Source organism: Mustela erminea, chromosome 12, assembly GCF_009829155.1.
Source record: "Mustela erminea isolate mMusErm1 chromosome 12, mMusErm1.Pri, whole genome shotgun sequence".
Taxonomy (NCBI): domain Eukaryota; kingdom Metazoa; phylum Chordata; class Mammalia; order Carnivora; family Mustelidae; genus Mustela; species Mustela erminea.
Window position 1 is genome coordinate 83,862,857 of NC_045625.1, and position 20,047 is coordinate 83,882,903.

The 20,047-nt window shown below is 44.2% G+C and overlaps 1 protein-coding gene across 3 annotated transcripts in view; it reads left to right on the plus strand.

Annotated features, from left to right (window-relative positions):
- DOCK8 (dedicator of cytokinesis 8) overlaps positions 1-20,047 on the plus strand; it is a 201,939-nt gene that overhangs the window by 93,159 nt on the left and 88,733 nt on the right. For all 3 annotated transcript variants that reach the window (XM_032308620.1, XM_032308621.1, XM_032308622.1), the window contains 5 exons: positions 1,217-1,297; positions 2,413-2,572; positions 4,891-5,027; positions 8,438-8,531; positions 9,427-9,589. In XM_032308620.1, the coding sequence (XP_032164511.1) occupies positions 1,217-1,297; positions 2,413-2,572; positions 4,891-5,027; positions 8,438-8,531; positions 9,427-9,589 (635 nt within the window). The remainder of the gene's footprint in view (positions 1-1,216; positions 1,298-2,412; positions 2,573-4,890; positions 5,028-8,437; positions 8,532-9,426; positions 9,590-20,047) is intronic.

Below are 20,047 nucleotides of genomic sequence, written 5' to 3' on the forward strand. Positions count from 1 at the left end.
ATGTGGGACAATTCCAAGTAGAAGACTGTGCATTCTCGGCTGTACTCTTCGCTGATGTAAGAAAACCAGAGGCTTTCTCTGCGCACCAGAATGACTGGTTAGAGGTTAACAATGAATATTGGGTATTTTACTTAGCTTAAGCCAAATATTTAGTTTTATTGACTGTTTACCCCAAAATTGTAAGTAATAATAATAATAATAATAATAATATTAATTTAGGTTTTATTTCACATCCATGCAGAGTTCCAGGCTTGGAACATTTTCTAGTTAGCACAGTGTTTTACTTCCAGGATCCCAACGATCACCCCATGATCCCAAGAGAGCAACCTAGAGATTCCAAGAAATTAAATGACTTACTGGTGTCTAATCTCCACAAAGGCTAATGGGACTAACGCCACTTGTTTTTCTCTTCAACCTCCAAGTAAAGCTACATTTCCTTGGAACAGAGGGTTGGCAAATTTCAGATCTCTCCTTTTCTTTCTCCCAAACATGGTGGTCACATTTCTGGCCAGTCAGATCCTTCACCTGAACCCAAATGGAAGAAGATACTCGACAGGCTGACATTCATTTGTATTTCCAGCCAGTTAGCCAAGTGAAAAGCTGCCGCATTCCATGCCTTTCAGTTTCTTTCGATGTCTGTTAAATCCAGAGAAGCGGCCCTAATAGGAAATACAAGCGAGACAATTACAGATAATTTATTCTGTTCATTTATTCATTTTGTGGAAGGTTTTGGTCCCCAACCCGACTTTTACGGAGGCCATATCTCTTTTTTACATTGTAAGTAATAATAAAGAAAATGAGCTTTTCACTTCTTACATATGTCTCATGGGTTCTGTTTTATAAAATAACTTTTATTGCATTTTTTATTGTAGGCATAATGCATGTTTATGGTTTAAAAATAGAAAATACACATAAGCATTAGGAAGAAGATAAAAATAGCACATAATCTCACCATACAAAGATAACTACTGTTAACATTTGCTGTGTATCTACTATCATCCTTTAGCTCAGCCTTTATGATTTTTTCTTTTTTTTACAAAACTGTGTAGTACTCTTCGTGCTAATTTTTTTCACCCTAATTTTTTAATAAAAAATAGCACGAGCATCTTCCCCTGTCATCAAGTACTGTGACAAAACCTCATTTTGATGGTTGCATTGATGTCATTATATGGGTATAATTCATGAGTTTTGTTTTAATATTTTTTTTTGTTGGTAGATTGAAAAAGTCCTTCAGCAGGGAGAGATTGGAGACTGTGCCGAACCATACATGGTTATCAAAGAAGGTGATGGTGGAAAGGTATGACACTTTGGCTGTTACTAAATGGTGATATCTTAGAATAAGCAGCTATTTTTTTGGAAGTTCCACAAAATAGTAAAGTCCATAATATGTCCGTAATATGTCCCCATATGAGACATTGATAAATTATGTCTTTAAAAAGAAGAAAGGAAAGCTGGTCATGGATAACTTTTTTTAAAGAAATAAATTCTTGAATTCAACAAATGACATAGACACCAGTGTCTAAAAAGAACTTGGCTAGGACAAAAGCCACATCCTGCTGTCTTGGTTCCAAGGCCCTGACCCAGGTTGGGAAGGCCACAGAGACCTCACGAAACTAAACGGTATCAGAGCTCTGCTGGGCTTTCTCAACAGTCCCAGCCCATTTCCAAATATCTTTTTTGGTGTGGTTATTTGGAAATAGGCTGAGACTTCTGTACGGGATAAATTCACTGGGGCAACACAGGTACTGAGCCTGTGAAAAGGACATCTTTTCTCCGCATCCATTTGCAAAGGTTTCCAACGTGACTCTTAAAACACGGCCTTTCTGGAAGAAGGCTTGGCTAAGAAGCACCCTGTTCCAGACTCATAAATTTCAAATACGATTTCTTGAACTCAAGGCATTCATTTTTAAAAACTACCTTCTCTTTTGAACTCAGAACACCTTGGACATGTTACCAACCTAATAAGGACGTGGTGAACCATTATTGATTTTTCTAGAGTTTCCCAAGGCAACTTTTGAAAAGTAGACTCTCTTGACAGCTTGGTATTTAATTTGTAAAATGTTTCATTCCAGAATTTTGTTGTGCAGATCCAAGTCTTAGAGCTAGCCCCTAAAAGCACTTGTTGGTTAGGTTGGTTAGCTGGGATAATGAAACTTGGACTTTTTTTTTTTTAAGCTGAAGGTATATTTAATAATTGAATGTTGACTTTCTCTGAACTCTTCGATTTCTGATCTGTATTCTCTTGTCAGCAAGAATCCTAGCCTGAGTTGTATCATTCTCCTGCCCATTCACCCTTTTTAATTAGTAGGGTAGGGACTTTGGAAGTGGCTGTCATATCCATGGCAGAGACCATTGACTTGGTGCTGGCGCCATATTGTTTGTTTCTGCTTGTGTCTTTCCGCTTTCCTCTAGAGTAAAGAAAAGATTGAAAAACTAAAACTTCAAGCAGAAGCCTTCTGCCAGCGTTTGGGGAAATACCGGATGCCTTTTGCCTGGGCTCCCATAAGCTTAACAAGTTTCTTCAATGTCTCCACCCTGGACAGGGAGGTAACCGATGTGGAGTCCATGGTTGGTAAGATTTTTCAACTGCAGTGGGAAGGGGAGGGGTCCCCAGTGCACTGACTCTGAGGTCAGGGGCTTAGGAGTGGGGGCTCAGAGTGCAGTAAGGTGTGGAGAGTAGGAACAAAGAAGGTAAATAGAATGAAATACGTTATGACTGACTTACGAACGCTTGATTGGATGGTGATCCCCAAAACAATTACCATGAACATTTGTGGAACTTAAATATACTCCTGGAGTAAGACTTTTGGTTGGAATTTTCTGGACACTTTGACACTATAAAAAGTTAATTTTCAGTAGCTGCCTCCCTTTCAAAGTAAAAGTTTTGAAATAACAAAGTACAGTAACTATCTATAGTGGCTTAGACAATGCCACCATGGTTGGCTCTTACAGGCTTCAAAAAACAGAACTCAGGTTTCTCAGCATAATTTCCAGTCCCTTCAAAAAAAAAATTTTTTTTTTCCCTAGTGTAATGAAAAAGTAGATGCCAAAAGAACATTTCTGTTACTGTTCCAACTTATTTAGTGTATTTCTCCTTTTCATCACCTCTCCCTGGATCTGAGTCATTAACTTCCCGAACAGTTTGGGTATGGAAGTGTCCAGGGGGGTTCAGAGTTCTCAAGCTGACCCACCCAGTGGAGTGTCTTTTGTCCTGAGTGTCTTTGTGTTCAGCAAATATGTGAGGCTGTTCACTTTCCTCTTGTGTTCCCACGCCCTGCCTTTTCCCAAATGCCGCCCTTAATGGGGGACCGGAGGGAAAGGTATTTTATCACTGCTGTGAATTACCAGTCAGAACTGCGGGGTTATTTCTGATTTACCAACAACAAACCTCGTTCAAGTGCATCCTGACCTTCACACCACAGTAAGTGGGTTGTTGTTTTTTTTTTTTTTTTTTCATGCCAACTTCTATGTAGACCCACGTAGCCTCATTTGAAAAGGATTACAGACTTTAGAGGGGACCGTAAACCGGGTAATTTAGCCATAGGGTAATGTCCAGGTCATGGATAAATTAACCTGACTATAGAGGCTGCTTCTTAAGAAGCAACCAGAAAATGCAGCGTTTAATCCTGGGGCAGTACGGCAAGTTTAGGCGGGCAATGGAAGCAGGAAGTTCCTGTTCAGGGGCACCTGGGTGTCTCAGTGAGTCAAGCATCTCCCTTCCGCTCATGTCATGTTCCCAGGGACCTGGGTTTGAGCCTCACTTCAGGCTCCTTGCTCAGCAGGGCATCTGTTTCTCCCTGTCCATCTGCTGCTCCGCCTGCTCTCTCTCTCTCTCTCTCAAATAAATAGATAAAATCCTAAAAACAAAAATAAAAACTTCCCATTCAGCATCCCAGAGAATATTCATAGAGTGGGCTTGGCGACATTAGAGTTCAAGGCAATTTGACTGTTCACAGTGGAACCCCTTAATTTTGCCGTATAAAAGCAACAAGGTGCCCACCTCAATCCCAGAAGGGGATAACAGATAACTGTGCAGAGTATCGGGGTCCCAGGCCAGGTGTGGGTGTGACTCAGAGTTCTAATCCCTATTGGACAGGTCAGCTAAGGAACCCCCTTCTGCTGCCTGGTGCCCACAGGGAGAGCAGAAGAACGCTTAGATTCAGAACGCACACAGGCTAACCCTGGCAACTTTTTTTTTTTTTTAAAGATTTTATTTATTTATTTGACAGAGAGAGATCACAAGGCAGAGGGGCAGGCAGAGAGAGAGAGAGAGGAGGAAGCAGGCTCCCTGCTGAGCAGAGAGCCCGATGCGGGACTCGATCCCAGGATCCTGAGATCATGACCTGAGCCGAAGGCAGCAGCTTAACCCACTGAGCCACCCAGGCGCCCTAACCCTGGCAACTTTGGGTCACAGTCCCAAACGCCTTCAGGGGCATTCAACCTCAGGCCTCTCCCAGCAGGATGCAAATGTAAAAATAAAACAAAAGCAAACAGTGTTGGCTCAATAAAGCTTCTCGGCAGACCCAGTTCTGGCTGCAGTGCTGGGCCCTGCTGGGTGGCCTGCCCTGATCTCCATGTGGGAGGGGCCTGCGGCTGCGCAAGGCTTCTCCAGTCTGGTCAGAGGAAGACGAGGGGCTCCAACAGGGGGACAGAGGAAGGTGAGGCCAGTGGAGGGAAATTTTCATCCAAAACAAGGATGGCCACTTGCTATGTTCTCATTTCATGACTTTAAACTTCTCTTTCATGTACACTGAAATGAAGAAAGCATTGGTGTCAACTACACTTCGATAATACCTTTTTTAAATGCTGTCTTGTATATGATAAAGGTCATGACTGCTGTGTATTCACACAGAAAGGCATGTTTTCGAATGACGATTGTCTTCCTTATAGGGAGAGGCTCCGCGGGTGAGCGGAGAACTCTGTCCCAGACTAGAAGGCTTTCTGAAAGAGCCCTCTCCTTGGAGGAAAATGGGGTCAGCTCCAACTACAAGACCACCACCATGACCGTCAACAGCTTTTTCAAGCAGGTATCTCTTCCCGTTCCATTGGGTCTGAACTTCTCCCCTGGGTGGTATCGGTGTTGGAGCCCAAAGGGGAGGTATATGTAATGGTTAAGGGAGCAGGTTAGTTAACCTCATCAATCCTCAGTGTCGTGATCTGCAAAACAGGGACGGCGGTGCTTGCCCCGTGGGGCAGGTGGGCATGTTAGATGGCCGGAGGTGTGTAAAGCTCTGCTCAGAGAGCCTGGGATGGAGCAAGGGCTAAATGAGGGTTGGCTCATTTCATTGACAGAAGGTTTTGTTCCCACTAAGGCAAACTCTCCTCTTTGAACAATCACAGTCAAGTTCATAATCAAATGAGTTCCATTTATTGGGCTATTAAGAGCATCTGGCCGAAACATCTGTTTCCCCTTGGTCTTGGGCTTTCCCAGCCCAGCTGTGGTCCCTATCACCCCTGTTCCATCGGCAGGCTCTCCACATTTCTGCCACATTTACTTCCTCATAGAGGGTCACCATCGCCGATCTTTCTCTTTATTAGTTCAATAGATGATCAAGGTTATTTAAAAATCAGAGAACTTCGGAGAGTGACCACATTCATAGAGACAGAAGGTAGACTGGTGGGTGCCAGAGGCGAGAGAAAGAGGGGAATTGGGAGTTGTTGTTTGATAGATACGGAGCTTCAGTTTGGGAGATGGAAGAGTTCCAGAGATCGGTTGTACAACACCGTGCATGCACTTGGCCCTAATCACTGTGCGTTCAGAAAGGGATACGATGGTGCTCTTCTTATTAGGTCTATTTTACTACAAACACATTTGACTTAGACCTGGTTTGACTCTGACTTGGAAGAGTTTCCAAAGCTCAAGCAGTCTTCACAAAGCAGTTCAGGGGCCTCTCAACAACCCCAAATGCAAAAGGGATGCTGGGGGTGGGAGGTGTGGTGGCATGCCCATAGAAGTAGCTTGGGACAAAGAGTTTCTGTTTGGGATCTCTTGTCCTTGTGGGGACAGGGAGCAAAAGTACTTAACTGACTTTTCTTGTCTGTACTTGGGAATAAGACATACCTACTTACTTATCTACCTTAGCTACCTAGCTACCTACCTTCCTGGGCTATTGGATTAGAGCTCTTGCCCTTGAATCCTTGGCAGAGTACCTGGCCCTTATAGGTGCCTGGAGAGTAGTGTTTATGCTTAGCCTTCTTGTTCGAGACAAATCTGAAGAAAAGGAAGATAGGAAAAATATGGAAAGATGCTTTCTCTTTCTTTAAATGTTTGAAGAAGGAGGTAATCTTATTCTGCCTTGTCTCAGAGGGTAAAACAAGCATTAGTGGATTTAAGTTACAGGAGAAGAAACTTTTGGCCTAGATTTGTACAGGTCAAGCAGGCTTCCTTAGAATGTAGTAGAAGGATTTTTGTTGAGAAGGATTTTTGTTGAGACAGTAAGTTGGGAGTGGAACAGAAGGAGTGTATTTTCCTTGTAAAAGCTATCTTTATTTTATTATACTTATCTTTCATTCAGTCATCTCATGTAATTGCATTATGGTCAGTCTCTTGTTTCTTGTCCCTGCAATGTCCCGAAAAGCAAGTTTTAATTGTCTGGCTTAGCCTGTGACAGACCAAATGGACAATTCAACCCGTAGAGTAGTAGCATTTATCAAAGACTCAGACCCAGAAGCACTCTTCTGAATGCTTTTGGTTAAGTACCCTTGTGTGTTCCTCTAAGTAGTCTTTTGAGGTGGGGTCTCTTACTATCCGGTTATGCCAACAAACAAAGAAGCATAGGGAGTGAAAGTCAGGATACAGAAGAATTACATAAGGTAACTGATGAGGCATATCAAGTTGATGCCCTGAAATCCCAATCCTGAAAAGAATGGGTGCTCCTTCTTTTCAAGTATCCATGGAGCAGTCTTTATTTTTATTTTATTTTATTTTACTTTCTTTTGTTTTACTTTATTTTGCTCTATTTTATTTTATTTATTTGCTTTCCTCACAAGTGTACTACTTAATCCCCGTCAACCATTTCCCCTATCCCCCCACCCCCTTCCCCTCTGGTAGCCATTGTTTGTTCTCTATAGTCAAGAGTCTGTTCCTTGGTTTGCCTCTTTTCTTCCCCTTGTATTCATTTGTCTGGTTTCTTAAATTCCACATACAAGTGAAATCATAGGGTCTTTGTCTTTCTCTGACTGACTGACTTTGCTTAGCAGGATACGCTCTGGCTCCATCCACGTTGCTGCAAATGTCAAGATTTCATTCTTTTTTATGGCTGTGTAATATTCCACTGTGTGTCTATACCCATATTCTTTATCCATTCATCTCTTGATAGATACTTGAACTGCTTCCCTAATTTAGATGCTGTAAATTATGCTCTTATAAGCGTAGGAGTACATGTATCCCTTTAAATTAGTTTTTATATCCTTCGGGTAAATACGCAGTAGTTCAAATACTGGATCATAGGGAAGTTCTATTTTTAACGTATTTGAGGAAGCATCATAATCTTTTTTGCAGTGGCTGCACCAGTTTACATTCCCACCCACAGTGCACGAGGGTTCCTTTTTTTCCACATCCTTGCCAACATTTTTTTTTTCTTGTGTTTTTGATTTTAGACATTCCGACCGGTGTGAGGCGATACCTCATTGTGGTTTTGATTTGCATTTCTCTGATGATGAGTGATGTCGAGCATTTTTTCATGTGTCCATTGGCCATCTGGTTGTCTTCTTTGGGAAAACGTCTCTTCCTGTCTTCTGCCCATTTTTTAATTAGACTGTTTGTTTTTTGGGTGTTGAGTTTTATAAATTATTTATCCTGGATACTAACCCTTTATCAGATATGTCATTTGCAAAGAGCTCCCATTCAGTATAGACTGTCTTTTAGTTTTGTTGATTGTTTCCTTCACTGTGTAGAAGCTTTTCATTTTCATGTGGTCCTGATAGCTGTTCCCCTTGCCTCAAGAGCATATCTAGAAAGATGTTGCTATAGCTGATGTCAGTGAAATTACTGCCTGTGTGTTCTTCAAAGATTTTTATGGTTTCAAGTCTCACATTTAGGTCTTTAATCCATTTTGAGTTTATTTTTGTGTGTGGTGTAAGGGAATGGTCCAGTTTCATTCTTCTGCATGTGGCTGTCCAATTTTCCCAACACCATTTGTTGAAGAGACTGTCTTTTTCCCATTAGACATTCATTCTTCCTTTGCTGAAGGTTTATTGACCATATAATTGTGGGCTTATTCCTAGGCTTTCTATTCTGTTCCATTGATACGTGTATCTGGGAAGGAATATTTGACAAGAGGTTGAACTAAATTATTTCAGCAGTGGCTATAGTCGTTGTTCTTATGAAAACCATGTCAGAATAAAACTTAAGGATCAAGGTCTTCCTGGAAATCACTGATCCTCACCCCAGGAGCCAGTGATGTCTCTGCACTAACCCTGAGTTCTCTTTTTGCAGGAGGGGGATCGCCTCAGTGACGAAGACTTATTCAAGTTTCTGGCTGACTACAAGAGATCTTCGTCCTTACAGAGAAGAGTCAAGTCGATTCCAGGTGTGGACATCTTGTCTTTTCCTCGCTAACTGTCCCAAAACCATGAATGAGTGGACATACTTTTGGTCTAATGCTACAGTTTATAAAATAATGTATGCGGGGCACCTGGGTGGCTCAGTGGGTTAAAGCCTCTGCCTTCGGCTCAGGTCATGATCCCAGAGTCCTAGGATCGAGCCCCACGTCAGGCTCTCTGCTCAGCAGGGAGCCTGCTTCCCTTCCTCTCTCTCTGCCTGCCTCTCTGCCTACTTGTGATCTCTCTGTCAAATAAATACAATCTTTTAAAAATAATAATAATAATAATGTTTGCTAAATGAAATGTGGGATTTTGCTTCAGGAGGGAAGAGTCTGAATTGGTCTATGTTTTTGAAAAATCTGTTAATATTTCTATTCCTATTAAAGGAGCATTATGTTTTAGATCTGGCTTTTCAGATAATCAGATAATAGTTTGAACAGAGCAGCATCTTTTATCAAATAAAATATTATATGAAACTCTTAGTGCAAAAAGAAAAGTGAGAGAGAGGTGCATTGGTAGAAGCTGAGAACATCTTCCTTTTTATTAGCTTAATAGATCCTGAGGCACCAGGGAACCCAGTTTGAAAACCAGCCGTTGTTAACTATGTGCTATTATAATGTGGTATTTTTAGAAGGAAGCTTAAAGATCCATTTTTTCTCATTGTACAATTCCTTGCTCTTTAATTTCTAGAAACTAAATCTCAAAAGTTATCAAAACATGATTTTTTTTTCCAACTAGAGGAAATTAGCTAGGAATTCCAAAACTCTTATACTCCCACAACTCAACCTTTCTTTCATAAAAGAAATACAGCACAACAGTCTTTCTTGATTTCCGTGTCACATGCTGTATTTTTACCGAAGTAGTCCTGTTTTCCCTCTTTAGGCTTGCTCAGACTGGAAATTTCCCCAGCTCCAGAGATCATCAGTGGCTCCCTCACTCCTGAAATGCTGCCAGTGAAACCTTTTCCTGAAAACCGGACACGTCCACACAAAGAGATTTTGGAATTCCCCATCCGGGAAGTCTACGTCCCTCATACTGTGTACAGGTAAGAAACTTGGGCTCATGGGAAACCGTGGAACCCACATGTCGAGTTGTGCTTGGAGACCACTCTCCGTATCCTTCAACCGATCTTCTTACTTCCTAAATTTTGGGGAAAATGAAATATGATGTTTACATAACTGTGGATCATGGTGAGATCCATTTCTAAAAATGGTTTATCTAATTTTATTTAACCAGAACATGTTACTTGAGTCAAAGTTGGAACGTGGGATTACTTTGGACATATTCCTTCCAGAAATGAAATAACGTTCCTAGTCATTACTTCGGTTTTCCTTTGTGTAGAAGGATATATTAGGGAAAGAGCAATGTGACCAAAAATGTTCTCATTGTCTAAAAGAAAGATTTTTTTAGCTCAAGATCAAGTCTGTCCTATAACATTGACAGCAATGGTAGACATCTTCATTATGTGTGTTTCTGATACAACAGCCACTTGCCACCTGCGGCTGTTCAGCATTTGAATTGTGGCTAGAGTAACAGAGGAATGGAGATTTTTATATTATTTGATCTTTCTTGATTTGACTTTAAATCCAGATGCAAGCAGCCGGTGGTTACCATAGTGGGCAGAGCAGAGCTGGACAGTAAAGGCCTAAGAGGTTAGGCTGCCTTGGTTTCTTGGTGGCCCTTCGCGGAGGGCTGGGAGGAAGCTGGTTCTCACTTATTTTGCCAAAGACATTGCTGCTCATGTATTTTGGTTTTTCTTTTGAGAAGATTTTTTATTTTTTTAAAGATATTATTTATATATTTAAGGGAGATGATGAACATGAGCTGGGTAGAGGGGAAAGGGAGAAGCAGACCCCCCGCTGAGCAGGGAGCCTGCCGTGGGGCTCGATCCCAGGACCCTGGGATCGTGACCTGAGCAGAAGGTCATGATCAACTGTTCAACTGACTGAGCCACCCAGGCACCCCTTGAAAAGATTTTTTATTTTATTTTATTTTTAAAATATTTTTTATGTATTTATTTGACCGAGAGAGAGAGATCACAAGTAGGCAGAGAGGCAGACAGAGAGAGAGGGAGAAGCAGGTTCCCCGCTGAGCAGAGAGCCCGATGCGGGGCTCGGTCCCACAACCCCGAGATCATGACCCGAGCCAAAGGCAGACTGAGCCACCCAGGTGCCCCTGAGAAGATTTTTTTAAATTGCGGAGAAGAATGTTATAACCAGTACCTTTTTGCCACCATCCAGAAATGACGTTTGTTTTCGTGCATTTTATACACATACACATGTACATTCTTACTGGTTATGTTGAAGTCTGCTTTATCCCCCGTCTCCAGACACAGGCTTCTACCTTGCCTCCCACACACCACAGTTATTATGAAGTTGGATGGTTCCTTACTTCAGTTTTACAACACACACACACACACACAGACACACACATACAACACACAACACACGTGAACCCCGAATGGTCTTATTTTTATATTCATTTAAAATGTACATCAATAGCTTTACACTCTATGTTACACTGTACTTTTCAATACAACAGTATAATTTTTCTTCTTTGGTTATTATTGCGGCTTCGTGAATCCTGTTATTTCAATGGGTCATACTCAGCGACGATCATTATCCTACATAATTATTCCGATTTTCACAAATTTGACCAAGTTCTTAACAGCTTGTGTTTTGGAAATATTACTATAGATGCAGATAGCGCTTCGTCGTGCTTTCGACTGGGATATAGTATTTTGTAGGAAGAGGCCCTACTGTATTTCTCCATTTCTTATTTTTCTATTGATGGACGCTTATGTTTTTACCAATTCGGGGCTCTTCGAAACACTGCAGTGAGGGTTTCTGTCCTTGTTTCTCTTTGCACATGTGTGACTGCCTCTCTAAGCAGCGTGCCTCAAAGTGACCCTGCTGGGTCACAAGGAATCCGCATTTTCAGTTTTATTCATGCCACCCCCTTTTCCAAAACCGTACCCGCTTGCAGTCCTCCGAGCATGGAAGTGAGCCCGTTCCCCCACATCCCTACTCACACTTCCCAGTGTGAAGTGTGTGTATGCAGACCCGACATGCAAAGAATCTCACAACTGACCCAGTCCCCACCCCCACATCTCCAGATGCGCAAAACTGAGACCCAGGGTGGGGAAGTGAGTGGTTTGTTGACGTCAAGAATTACAGCGAGAAGTAGGAACAAGCATCCGTTCAGTTAGAAATGGACCTTTTCCTTCAGTACCAAAGTCCCTTCCAATTATTCCCTGTTCCGAAGCAGCTTATCATTGTCCTTGCTCAATCCTCAAACACAGACTCCGCCCCCATCCCTTTCCATTGATGAATAAGTATTTCTGGCTTAGTGGTTTCAGCTCCCCATTCCCAAGAGGGAGATGAAGGCATGAAAAGGTTTGCTTGTGGAGGCTGTATTTGTATCTTTTTAGAAACCCTGTCCTATAATTGGAAAAAGAAATGCTTCTGGCATTGGAATAAACTTGCATCAAATGAATTCTGTGGTTACTCAACTTCTCCTCAGTATTTAATCACCCCGGGGAGGCATTTATGGCGCTTTCTACTCCTTGCTGCAAACATTATCCCTTAATTACATCACAGCGGGACTCAGAGTGCATTTGTGCGATGTGGGATTCAGGCGGTCTAACGAGGACAAGTCCGGACAGATTCCTCTGAACCTGACTTGGCATCACGAGAAATACCCACAGGGACACAGTGAATGTTCTTCAGCTCTACTGGACACTCTAGACACGCCAACGCCGGCCCACTAGGAACCCGGTCTTCAGTATCCCTTCGGCACCGTCGCTGGGCTCCTAGGCCACCATATTTTATAGCTTCTGTGAGGAAGGAGAGTCACAGTGAACTTGGCTCAGAACCTCACTACCGGGCAAACGTCAAGGAATTCAGAGAGCGTCTTGTCTACCTCTCTTGTGCTCTTGTTAAATGTTTAATATTTTTGCAACAGTCCCCACATGCTTTTTCGTGGTTTTGATTAGGTTGATCTTAAGAGCAGCCCAGCCGTGGGTGAATCTTCCCCTCTCCACACACCTCCAGCTCCATTTCAGACAACAGAAGTGGAAGGCTTGGGTCAGATCTGAATGCTGGGTCAGACCGGTGAGCCGACTGTGGGCCTTTGCTGACCGAGGCTGCTCATCTCTGCCCGAATCCAACCCTCTTTTGTACCTTCTTATCTCCTTATACCTCCGGAAACCTGTAACCTTGTGGCTTTTCTATCCCTTTTCCCCTCTGATCAAAATCTTTTCTTCGTTCTTTTTTTTTTTTTTTTAATATTTTATTTATTTATTTGACAGACAGAGATCACAGGTAGGCAGAGAGGCAGGCAGCCAGAGAGGAAGGGAAGCAGGCTCCTCACTGAGCAGAGAGCCCGATGCGGGACTCGATCCCAGAACCCTGGGACCATGACCTGAGCCGAAGGCAGAGGCTTTAACCCACTGATCCACCCAGGCGCCCCAAAGTCTTTTTTCAAGCAAAGATTTCCAAACCTTCTTACATTTGGTATCAAGAGTGGGTATGCCCTAAAGTCTTCTCTGTCCCACAGGTTTTATCATTTCAGCAGGAGTAGCAGTGCCTTTCTCTTTAAAAAAAATGTTTCCTTCGACCTCGTTGAATTCTGGACAGCACGCTAAGGGTTTGGCCTGTCGCTAGCTGTCCCTGCTGACATTGCTGTTTCCGTGTCTCTGATCCCGGTCCCAGCTGCGTCCCTTTAACAAAATCAAGGGAATGAAAATTAAGATTTACAGAGTCGGTGAGTTAGTTTTATAGAGGGTCCACCTCAGGAATTTGAAATATAGCTTGACTTAGAGAAATTTGATTTGCCTGGAACTTGTGGGGATGCATCTTCTGGGCCAAGCACGTAATGTCTGTGGTGACAAACCCAGGATCTGAATTTGGGTAATTTTCACCTGAACCGTTGAGCTCCCTTGGTGAGGGAAAGTCTTAAGTGGATCCAGTGTTTTCTTTAAAAAAAAAAAAAATTGGGGGGGCACCTGGGTGGCTCAATGGGTTAAAGCCTCTGCCTTCGGCTCAGGTCATGATCCCAAGGTACTGGGATCTAGCCCTGCGTCGGGCTTTCTGCTCAGCGGGAAGCCTGCGTTTCTTCCTCTCTCTCTGCCTGCCCCTCTGGCTACTTGTGTCTACTACTACTGTCTGTCCAATGGATAAATAAAATCTTTAAAAAAAAATTATCTATTTATTTGACACAGAGAGAGAGACAGCGAGAGAGGGGCTACAGGCAGGGAGAGTGGGTGAGGGAGAAAGTGGCTAAGTGGGGAGCCTGATGCAGGGCTTGATCCCAGGACCCTGGGATCATGACCTGAGCTGAAGGCAGACGCTTAACCACTGAGCCACACAGGTGCCCCAGGAGGTGTTTTCTGGGCGAGAAGGTGAGGGCTGGCCAGAGTCACACATGGTAGGAATCTAAGTAGGGGTGAGGCTTCGATTTACCACCGTGTGAGTAGAACTCAAGAGAACTATTTTTTAGTGTCTTGAAGGAGCATCTGTCGCAGGGCCTCTAATACAATGGGGCTAGATAAGCTGACATTGACTTCCTGTTCTCAGTTCCCCTCATCCCTCCGACCTCTGCAGGAGCCCTCTGCCAGCCACCAGCTGGTACCCAAAGGAGCTCCATCCACACTGTCTTCTCTGTGGAGTCCTTGGTGCCTCTGCCTTACTCAGAGTGATTTACGAAAGAATCTAGACCAGTTACAGGAGCCCTGCACCCGGCTCCAGAAGCATCCACATGAGCCCCCATGGGGCGGTCACTCGTGAAACAGACCCACGCTCTGAGGGAAGAGGTGAACTTCTAGAGCCAGAAGTGCTATTCCAGGAATGGCCGGCCTCTCCCGAACCAGGGGCTTTGGCCGTCCATGCGCCACATGCAACCTCCCGGGACAGGGGCGTGGGGTGGGACAAGCGGTCCCTGACACAGACCCAGCCCAGCCCCGTTGCGAAATCATGGGCAGGACAGCTGGGAAAATGAGGTTGATAAACAGGCTTATCCACGTCTGACGTGGGCACCCCTTTCTCCATGGCCAGATGCAGATGTTAGCCCGGTCACATGTTTGAGCCCACTCCTGGCTTATGTCCCAGGGGCCCAGCAGCTGGTGAGGGGGACGCCAGCTGCTGCCTTCTGTGGGGCTGGGGATGGGGGAACAGCGGGGCTGCCACCGAGGCCCAGCCTGACCTCTCGGGGCACCCTGTCCTGCGGCTGCCACGGGGGTGTGTGCGGAGATCATAGGCGCTGAGCTTGTAATGAGCTTGTTAACCTCCTGGCCGTCCTTTTAGCAGGTGATTAGATCAGAGAAAGCCCCATGAAGTACGTTTTCACCTCCTATCCCCCCCTCCCAAAGGCTCTGAAGCCTTTTTATCCAATTAGCAGACTTGCTGTGGAGGACCGAGCTTGCCGAGAGCAAGTACATCCGTTGGAACACGATTTCTTGGATGGATAATGAGCTGTTTTCAGGCCTCCCTCTTTTTAGCAGAATGTTCTCAGACCAGCAGTCCGCATGCCCAAAGCTCGCCTGGGCCTGGTTGACCAGGGAGGTGTCTCCCCTATCACAGGGGGAAGCAGGAGGTTGAAAACCATCAGACCAGCATCCTACAGAGGTAGGGAAAAGGGTGTAAGATAAATGTACGAGCTAATCCTGAACAGATATCTGAAAGTCAAAATTTCGTGGAAGGAAGGAAGAGAAATAATTCTGGAGGGGTGGGTCGGAGGGAGCCGGGGCACACGGAGTAGAAGGTGACCTTGAGACAGACTTCTCTTCGGTCCATGGCAATGGACTCCCATTCTGAGCTCCACTGGCTGTACGTCCAGCCAGGATCTTTTCCGCGCTGTGTGTTGGGGCCACAGCGGATCCTGCTGCTGGAGTATCAGGTCAGGAGAATTGGGAACGACCAAGTGTTGGAGCAGGAAATCGCTCCCCAGGATGACAGTGTTTTTTATAACATGATATGCTAAGATGCTGTGAGTACTCCAGCATGGCTGCTAATTAACAGTCCGTGGCTTCCGATAAGATTGCCTGGGTGTAAATCACCATCGAACAATACCTTCCTTAAGTGGCTATCAAAATAATAACTCCCCGTTCTTACGTGTTTCTTATGTTCCTTGAATTTTATGTCTCTTGGAACGCACAGCCTACTCTGGCAGTTCTAAATTATTGAAGTACAAAAATGCAGAGTAAATTCTCTCTCCCACTGCTGACTTCTAGTCATCCAACCCCTTCCTTGGGGAGAGCCTTTTAAATATGTGTACATATACATCTATTTGATTTTATCTGCATATTTATTCCACAAATACTGAGTGCCTACAGTGTGCCAGTCCCTTTTCTAGACAATAGAGAAAATCTAGTGAACAAAATAGATGAAAATTCCGTAAATTCCACAGTTCTGTTTCTGATCCTTGGAAGCAACCATTTTTATCAATGTGTGTCCCTCCAGAGATGGGTGATGTCTGTACAAGCCAATATAGCTCTGGGATTTTTCCTTTCACAATGCAAGCATAGCGAAATCTCTACACTGTTCTTTGTCTTGAGTTCTTATCAAATACTGGGTTTTGGAGAGCTCTTCTGATGAGTACATAGAATTACGTCTCTAACAGCTGCACTGAATCTCGTTGAGATGCATTATGATTTACTTAACCCATGAAAACGAGCATCTAAGATGTTGCCAATCTTTTGTAACAAATGATGTTACAGTGAAAAAAAATCTTATATAACTTTTCACACCTGAGCAAACATACTTACTTTTCACCTTTAAAGGGATGTTGAAAGAACTCTGCCTTATAAGACAATCCTAAAACCCAGTCCTTGGTTTTACTAACCTCAGCAAGTAGTTGCTTGAAGAAAATAAACCCTATTATAAACAAACATTTTATTTAGAACAGCAGTGCAACACAGGCAAAACCAAAATTAATTCCTACTGCGTGAACTTCCCGATACTTAAGTCCTTGTACGTGATTTCGCTGTGGCACGTTGGGCTCAATAATAATTCGGGAACACGATCCCACTTTCCCGATGCCTTGCTCCAAAATTCAGTTGTCTTCCTTCTTTTCAGAATGAAAGAGATCAGAAGGGAGGCAGTGACCTGGCAGGACTTCCCCACAAACGCGGTACATCCTTCCGCCACTTGAGGGCACAATTTGCTCACTTTCTAGGTGCCGACCCACCTGTTTTGTTTTTCCCCCATTACAAAGCAGAGGGAGTCGTGATTTATTAAAGGAAAACACACATTTGATTGATTGATTGATCGATTGCCTTTGAAGCACAGGACCAGGAAGAACTGAAAAGTATTGCAGTGTCCTGAGAGATTACTATTGTCTTTTTTAGGGGGGTGGGGGGCAAAGTCATGAATCCTAACTGGTCCCCTTCTGTCTTCTTTCATTAAGTAAGTCATAAAGCGGCACTTTTCAAAGCTCTGTGCTGTCCATCTGAAACTAATGTAATGTTCTGTGGCAACTGTACCGAAATCAAGAATTTGTTAAAACGTGAGGCAGTGATGAATCCTCGCGGAGATCGCGTGTGCACGGTAGTGTCCCTTGTTCCTCAAGTCCCCGCCCCACGTTCATCTGAAGTTCAAGACTCATTCCCTGGGAGGGCACCTTGCGTGAATGTGACTGTCCTCCTGAGAGACCCTGCCCTGTCCCCTGGAGGTGGTGTCCTTCTCCTCCCTGAAGATCTTTATCCGGCTCTCCGCAGGCGGGTTCATGCCGCCTCCCGTTTGGACCTGGGCAGGATAAAGTTGATGAGGCAGTGGCAGCAGGGAGACGGTGATGCAAATAAAGCAGACCTGGGTATGTATTTAATTATGATGATGAACAGTCGGGCTGGCCGAGGAGGAGCCCCCTAAAATGCAGAAAGCCTTCTTTCTTTGATTTCGAGACTTTTTTTTTTTTTAAATATTAAAATCGGTTCTTTGAAGTGTCTTTCTCCTGATGAGACATCCTTCAGGGAGTTATTTCCTCTTACCCCCCAGCCGAGCATGTGCAGGGGGAAACAGCTTCTCTCCTTTTGAGCTTTTTCATGCTCAGATCTGACTTTCTCCTGTGCTGTGTAGATGATCCGGGGTGAGTGGTCACCCACACTCTTCCTGTGCCGTGCCTGACCCCCGCTAACACAAAGGTGTTTTAAGAGCTCTCACTCGTGATGGACGTCCTGTGGTTTCAAGGCGTCGGACCCCATGCCCTTGACCCTTCTCAGCAGAAGTCACAATACCCTGGGGCCAGAAGTTAGAGGCTATGTCAGAGTCTCCCCAGGGGACAAAGTGGGTAGGGGTTGGGGCAGGACAGGTGGGCCCCACAGCATAGAGTGAAATAGCCTTTACTGTTTTAAATGTTGCTGCATTAAATTGAACTATTTATTGATAGTTAAGTAGTAGGGAAAGACTGAGTTTTACAGGGGCATAAGGGAATTTTTAAAAAATGCTCATCAATCAGATTTTGTGTATCTTTTATAACTAAAAAATGAATTTCATTTATCTGCAAGCCTAAAAACCAGATAGGTTATAGAACTTAAAATGTGCCAGTTTCACCTCATGTGTTCTGTGTTCTTTGACGACCTTCAAAAGGTATGTTGGGGGTTTGGCACGCCTGGTGGCTCAGTCAGTTAAGCCTCAGGCTTCCTGGGATCCAGTCCCTCAGCAGGATCCTTGCTCAGAGGGGAGCCTGCTTCTCCCTCTGCCCACTGCTCCCCCTGCTTGTGCTCTCTCTCTCTCTCTGATAGATAAAGAAAATCTTAAAAAGAAAAAAAAAAGAAAGGTCAACTGGTATCCGTGCAACCATGTAGAAATAGAAATATTATAGGTTAATAAGGATAATAGTAGAGGAATTCAACTTACTGGCTCCTTTGAGCAATTTTAAAGAGATTTCCATGCCTACGGCTAAAAATCCCACACTTAGCAGTAAGAACCTCTCGAAGCTCATTTCTCAACTTTCCCTAAAGTTTCAGGCTTTAAAACTGCACCTGTGGTTCCTTTGGCCCCTCCCCACTTTCTTCACTGGGGGAGATGTGGGTGGTGTTTTCTCTCCTATCAGAGCCCCTAGACCAGTGCCACAGCTTCTCTGAGGTCCCTTCTTGGGTTTATAGATAGAAGTGGGCCAGTTTCTCCATATTATTAATAAATTTGCACTGTGGCCATATCAGCCTATCAGCTTGTGTCCGCCAGGGTGACACGCAGAGATACACCCTCTACTTTTTTCCCCTTTGAGAAAATTGGAAAAAAAAAAGAGGCAAATGCAGAAACCTCAGCTCCTCCCGAGCTCAGAGTTCGGTTCTGTCTTGCCTTCCTTGCATCACTGACCTTAACATATCCCAGTGGCAAAACTTTGTACCCCACCATCGTTGACCTGAGTCCCGCCAAAATCCGCACTGTCCAGGACTTTCGGATGGTACTGGAATTCTCCCATAACATCAGTGAGATCTTCCCAGTGAGGAGAGGAAAAAGGAAGGAGGTGACTCATTTTCCCCAGATGGGCTTTCTCTCGCTGTCCTCACCAGCCAGCCCCCACCTGAAGGGGTAGCTGGATGGCTGCTTTCTCTTTTGTAAAGAACAAACCTCAGATTAGTGGTCTGTCCTTACTTGGTGAAAAAGCAAACTGAGAGCACTTAGCAGTGCAAACCCCCCCCCAATAATATTTTGAAACCAGTGAAATTTTGCTGAGACCAGACATAAAGAACAGCTTTAAGGGAGACAAAGGGAGGAAATATTTTTACCAAACAGAACCATTCAGCCTGAAGGGAAGCTGCTTTACTGCCCAGAAAGGTACCCAAGATCAGAGTCAAGAGACTCTCAATTTCTTCATCTGTAAAATGGAGTAACTCCAAGATACTTGGGGAGATAATAAAGACTTCACGTGCGAACGTGCTTTGCGAAATGTAAAATGCTCTACGGTACATGTGCTAACGGTCGCTATTTGTGTTACATCGCATCAGCAACTGCTCTCAGTATTGGCATGTAGCAGGGGAAGAAGCAGGTTGAATTTAAGCTGACTTGCTGGTGTTTTGCTCTGGTGGGGTCTGGTGGGACCATGGCGCCGGCTGCACCCCTTATGTCTCTAGCATCCTGCTGGGTGGATTTTCTCCTCTGCAAGGCCCAGGCAGAGCCAGGGTGACTGCCCCAATTTTCCTTATATGGTCAGTCTCCGACTGAGAGTTAACTCTGAGCAGGTGCCTGGGGAGGGCATTATTCTCATACGAAGGTTTTTTTTTTTTTTTTTAAGATTTTATTTATTTATTGGACAGAGAGATCACAAGTAGGCAGAGAGGCAGGCAGAGAGAGAGGAGGAAGCAGGCTCCCTGCTGAGCAGAGAACCCGATGCGGGGCTCGATCCCAGGACCCTGAGATCATGACCTGAGCCGAAGGCAGAGGATTTAACCCACTGAGCCACCCAGGTGCCCAATGTCTGGTAGTCTTAAAAAATGCAGCCCAGTCCCAATCTGGCATTGGAAGAGTGTCTTTAATTTGAAATTTAGGTCTTTTACAAAGCCAAA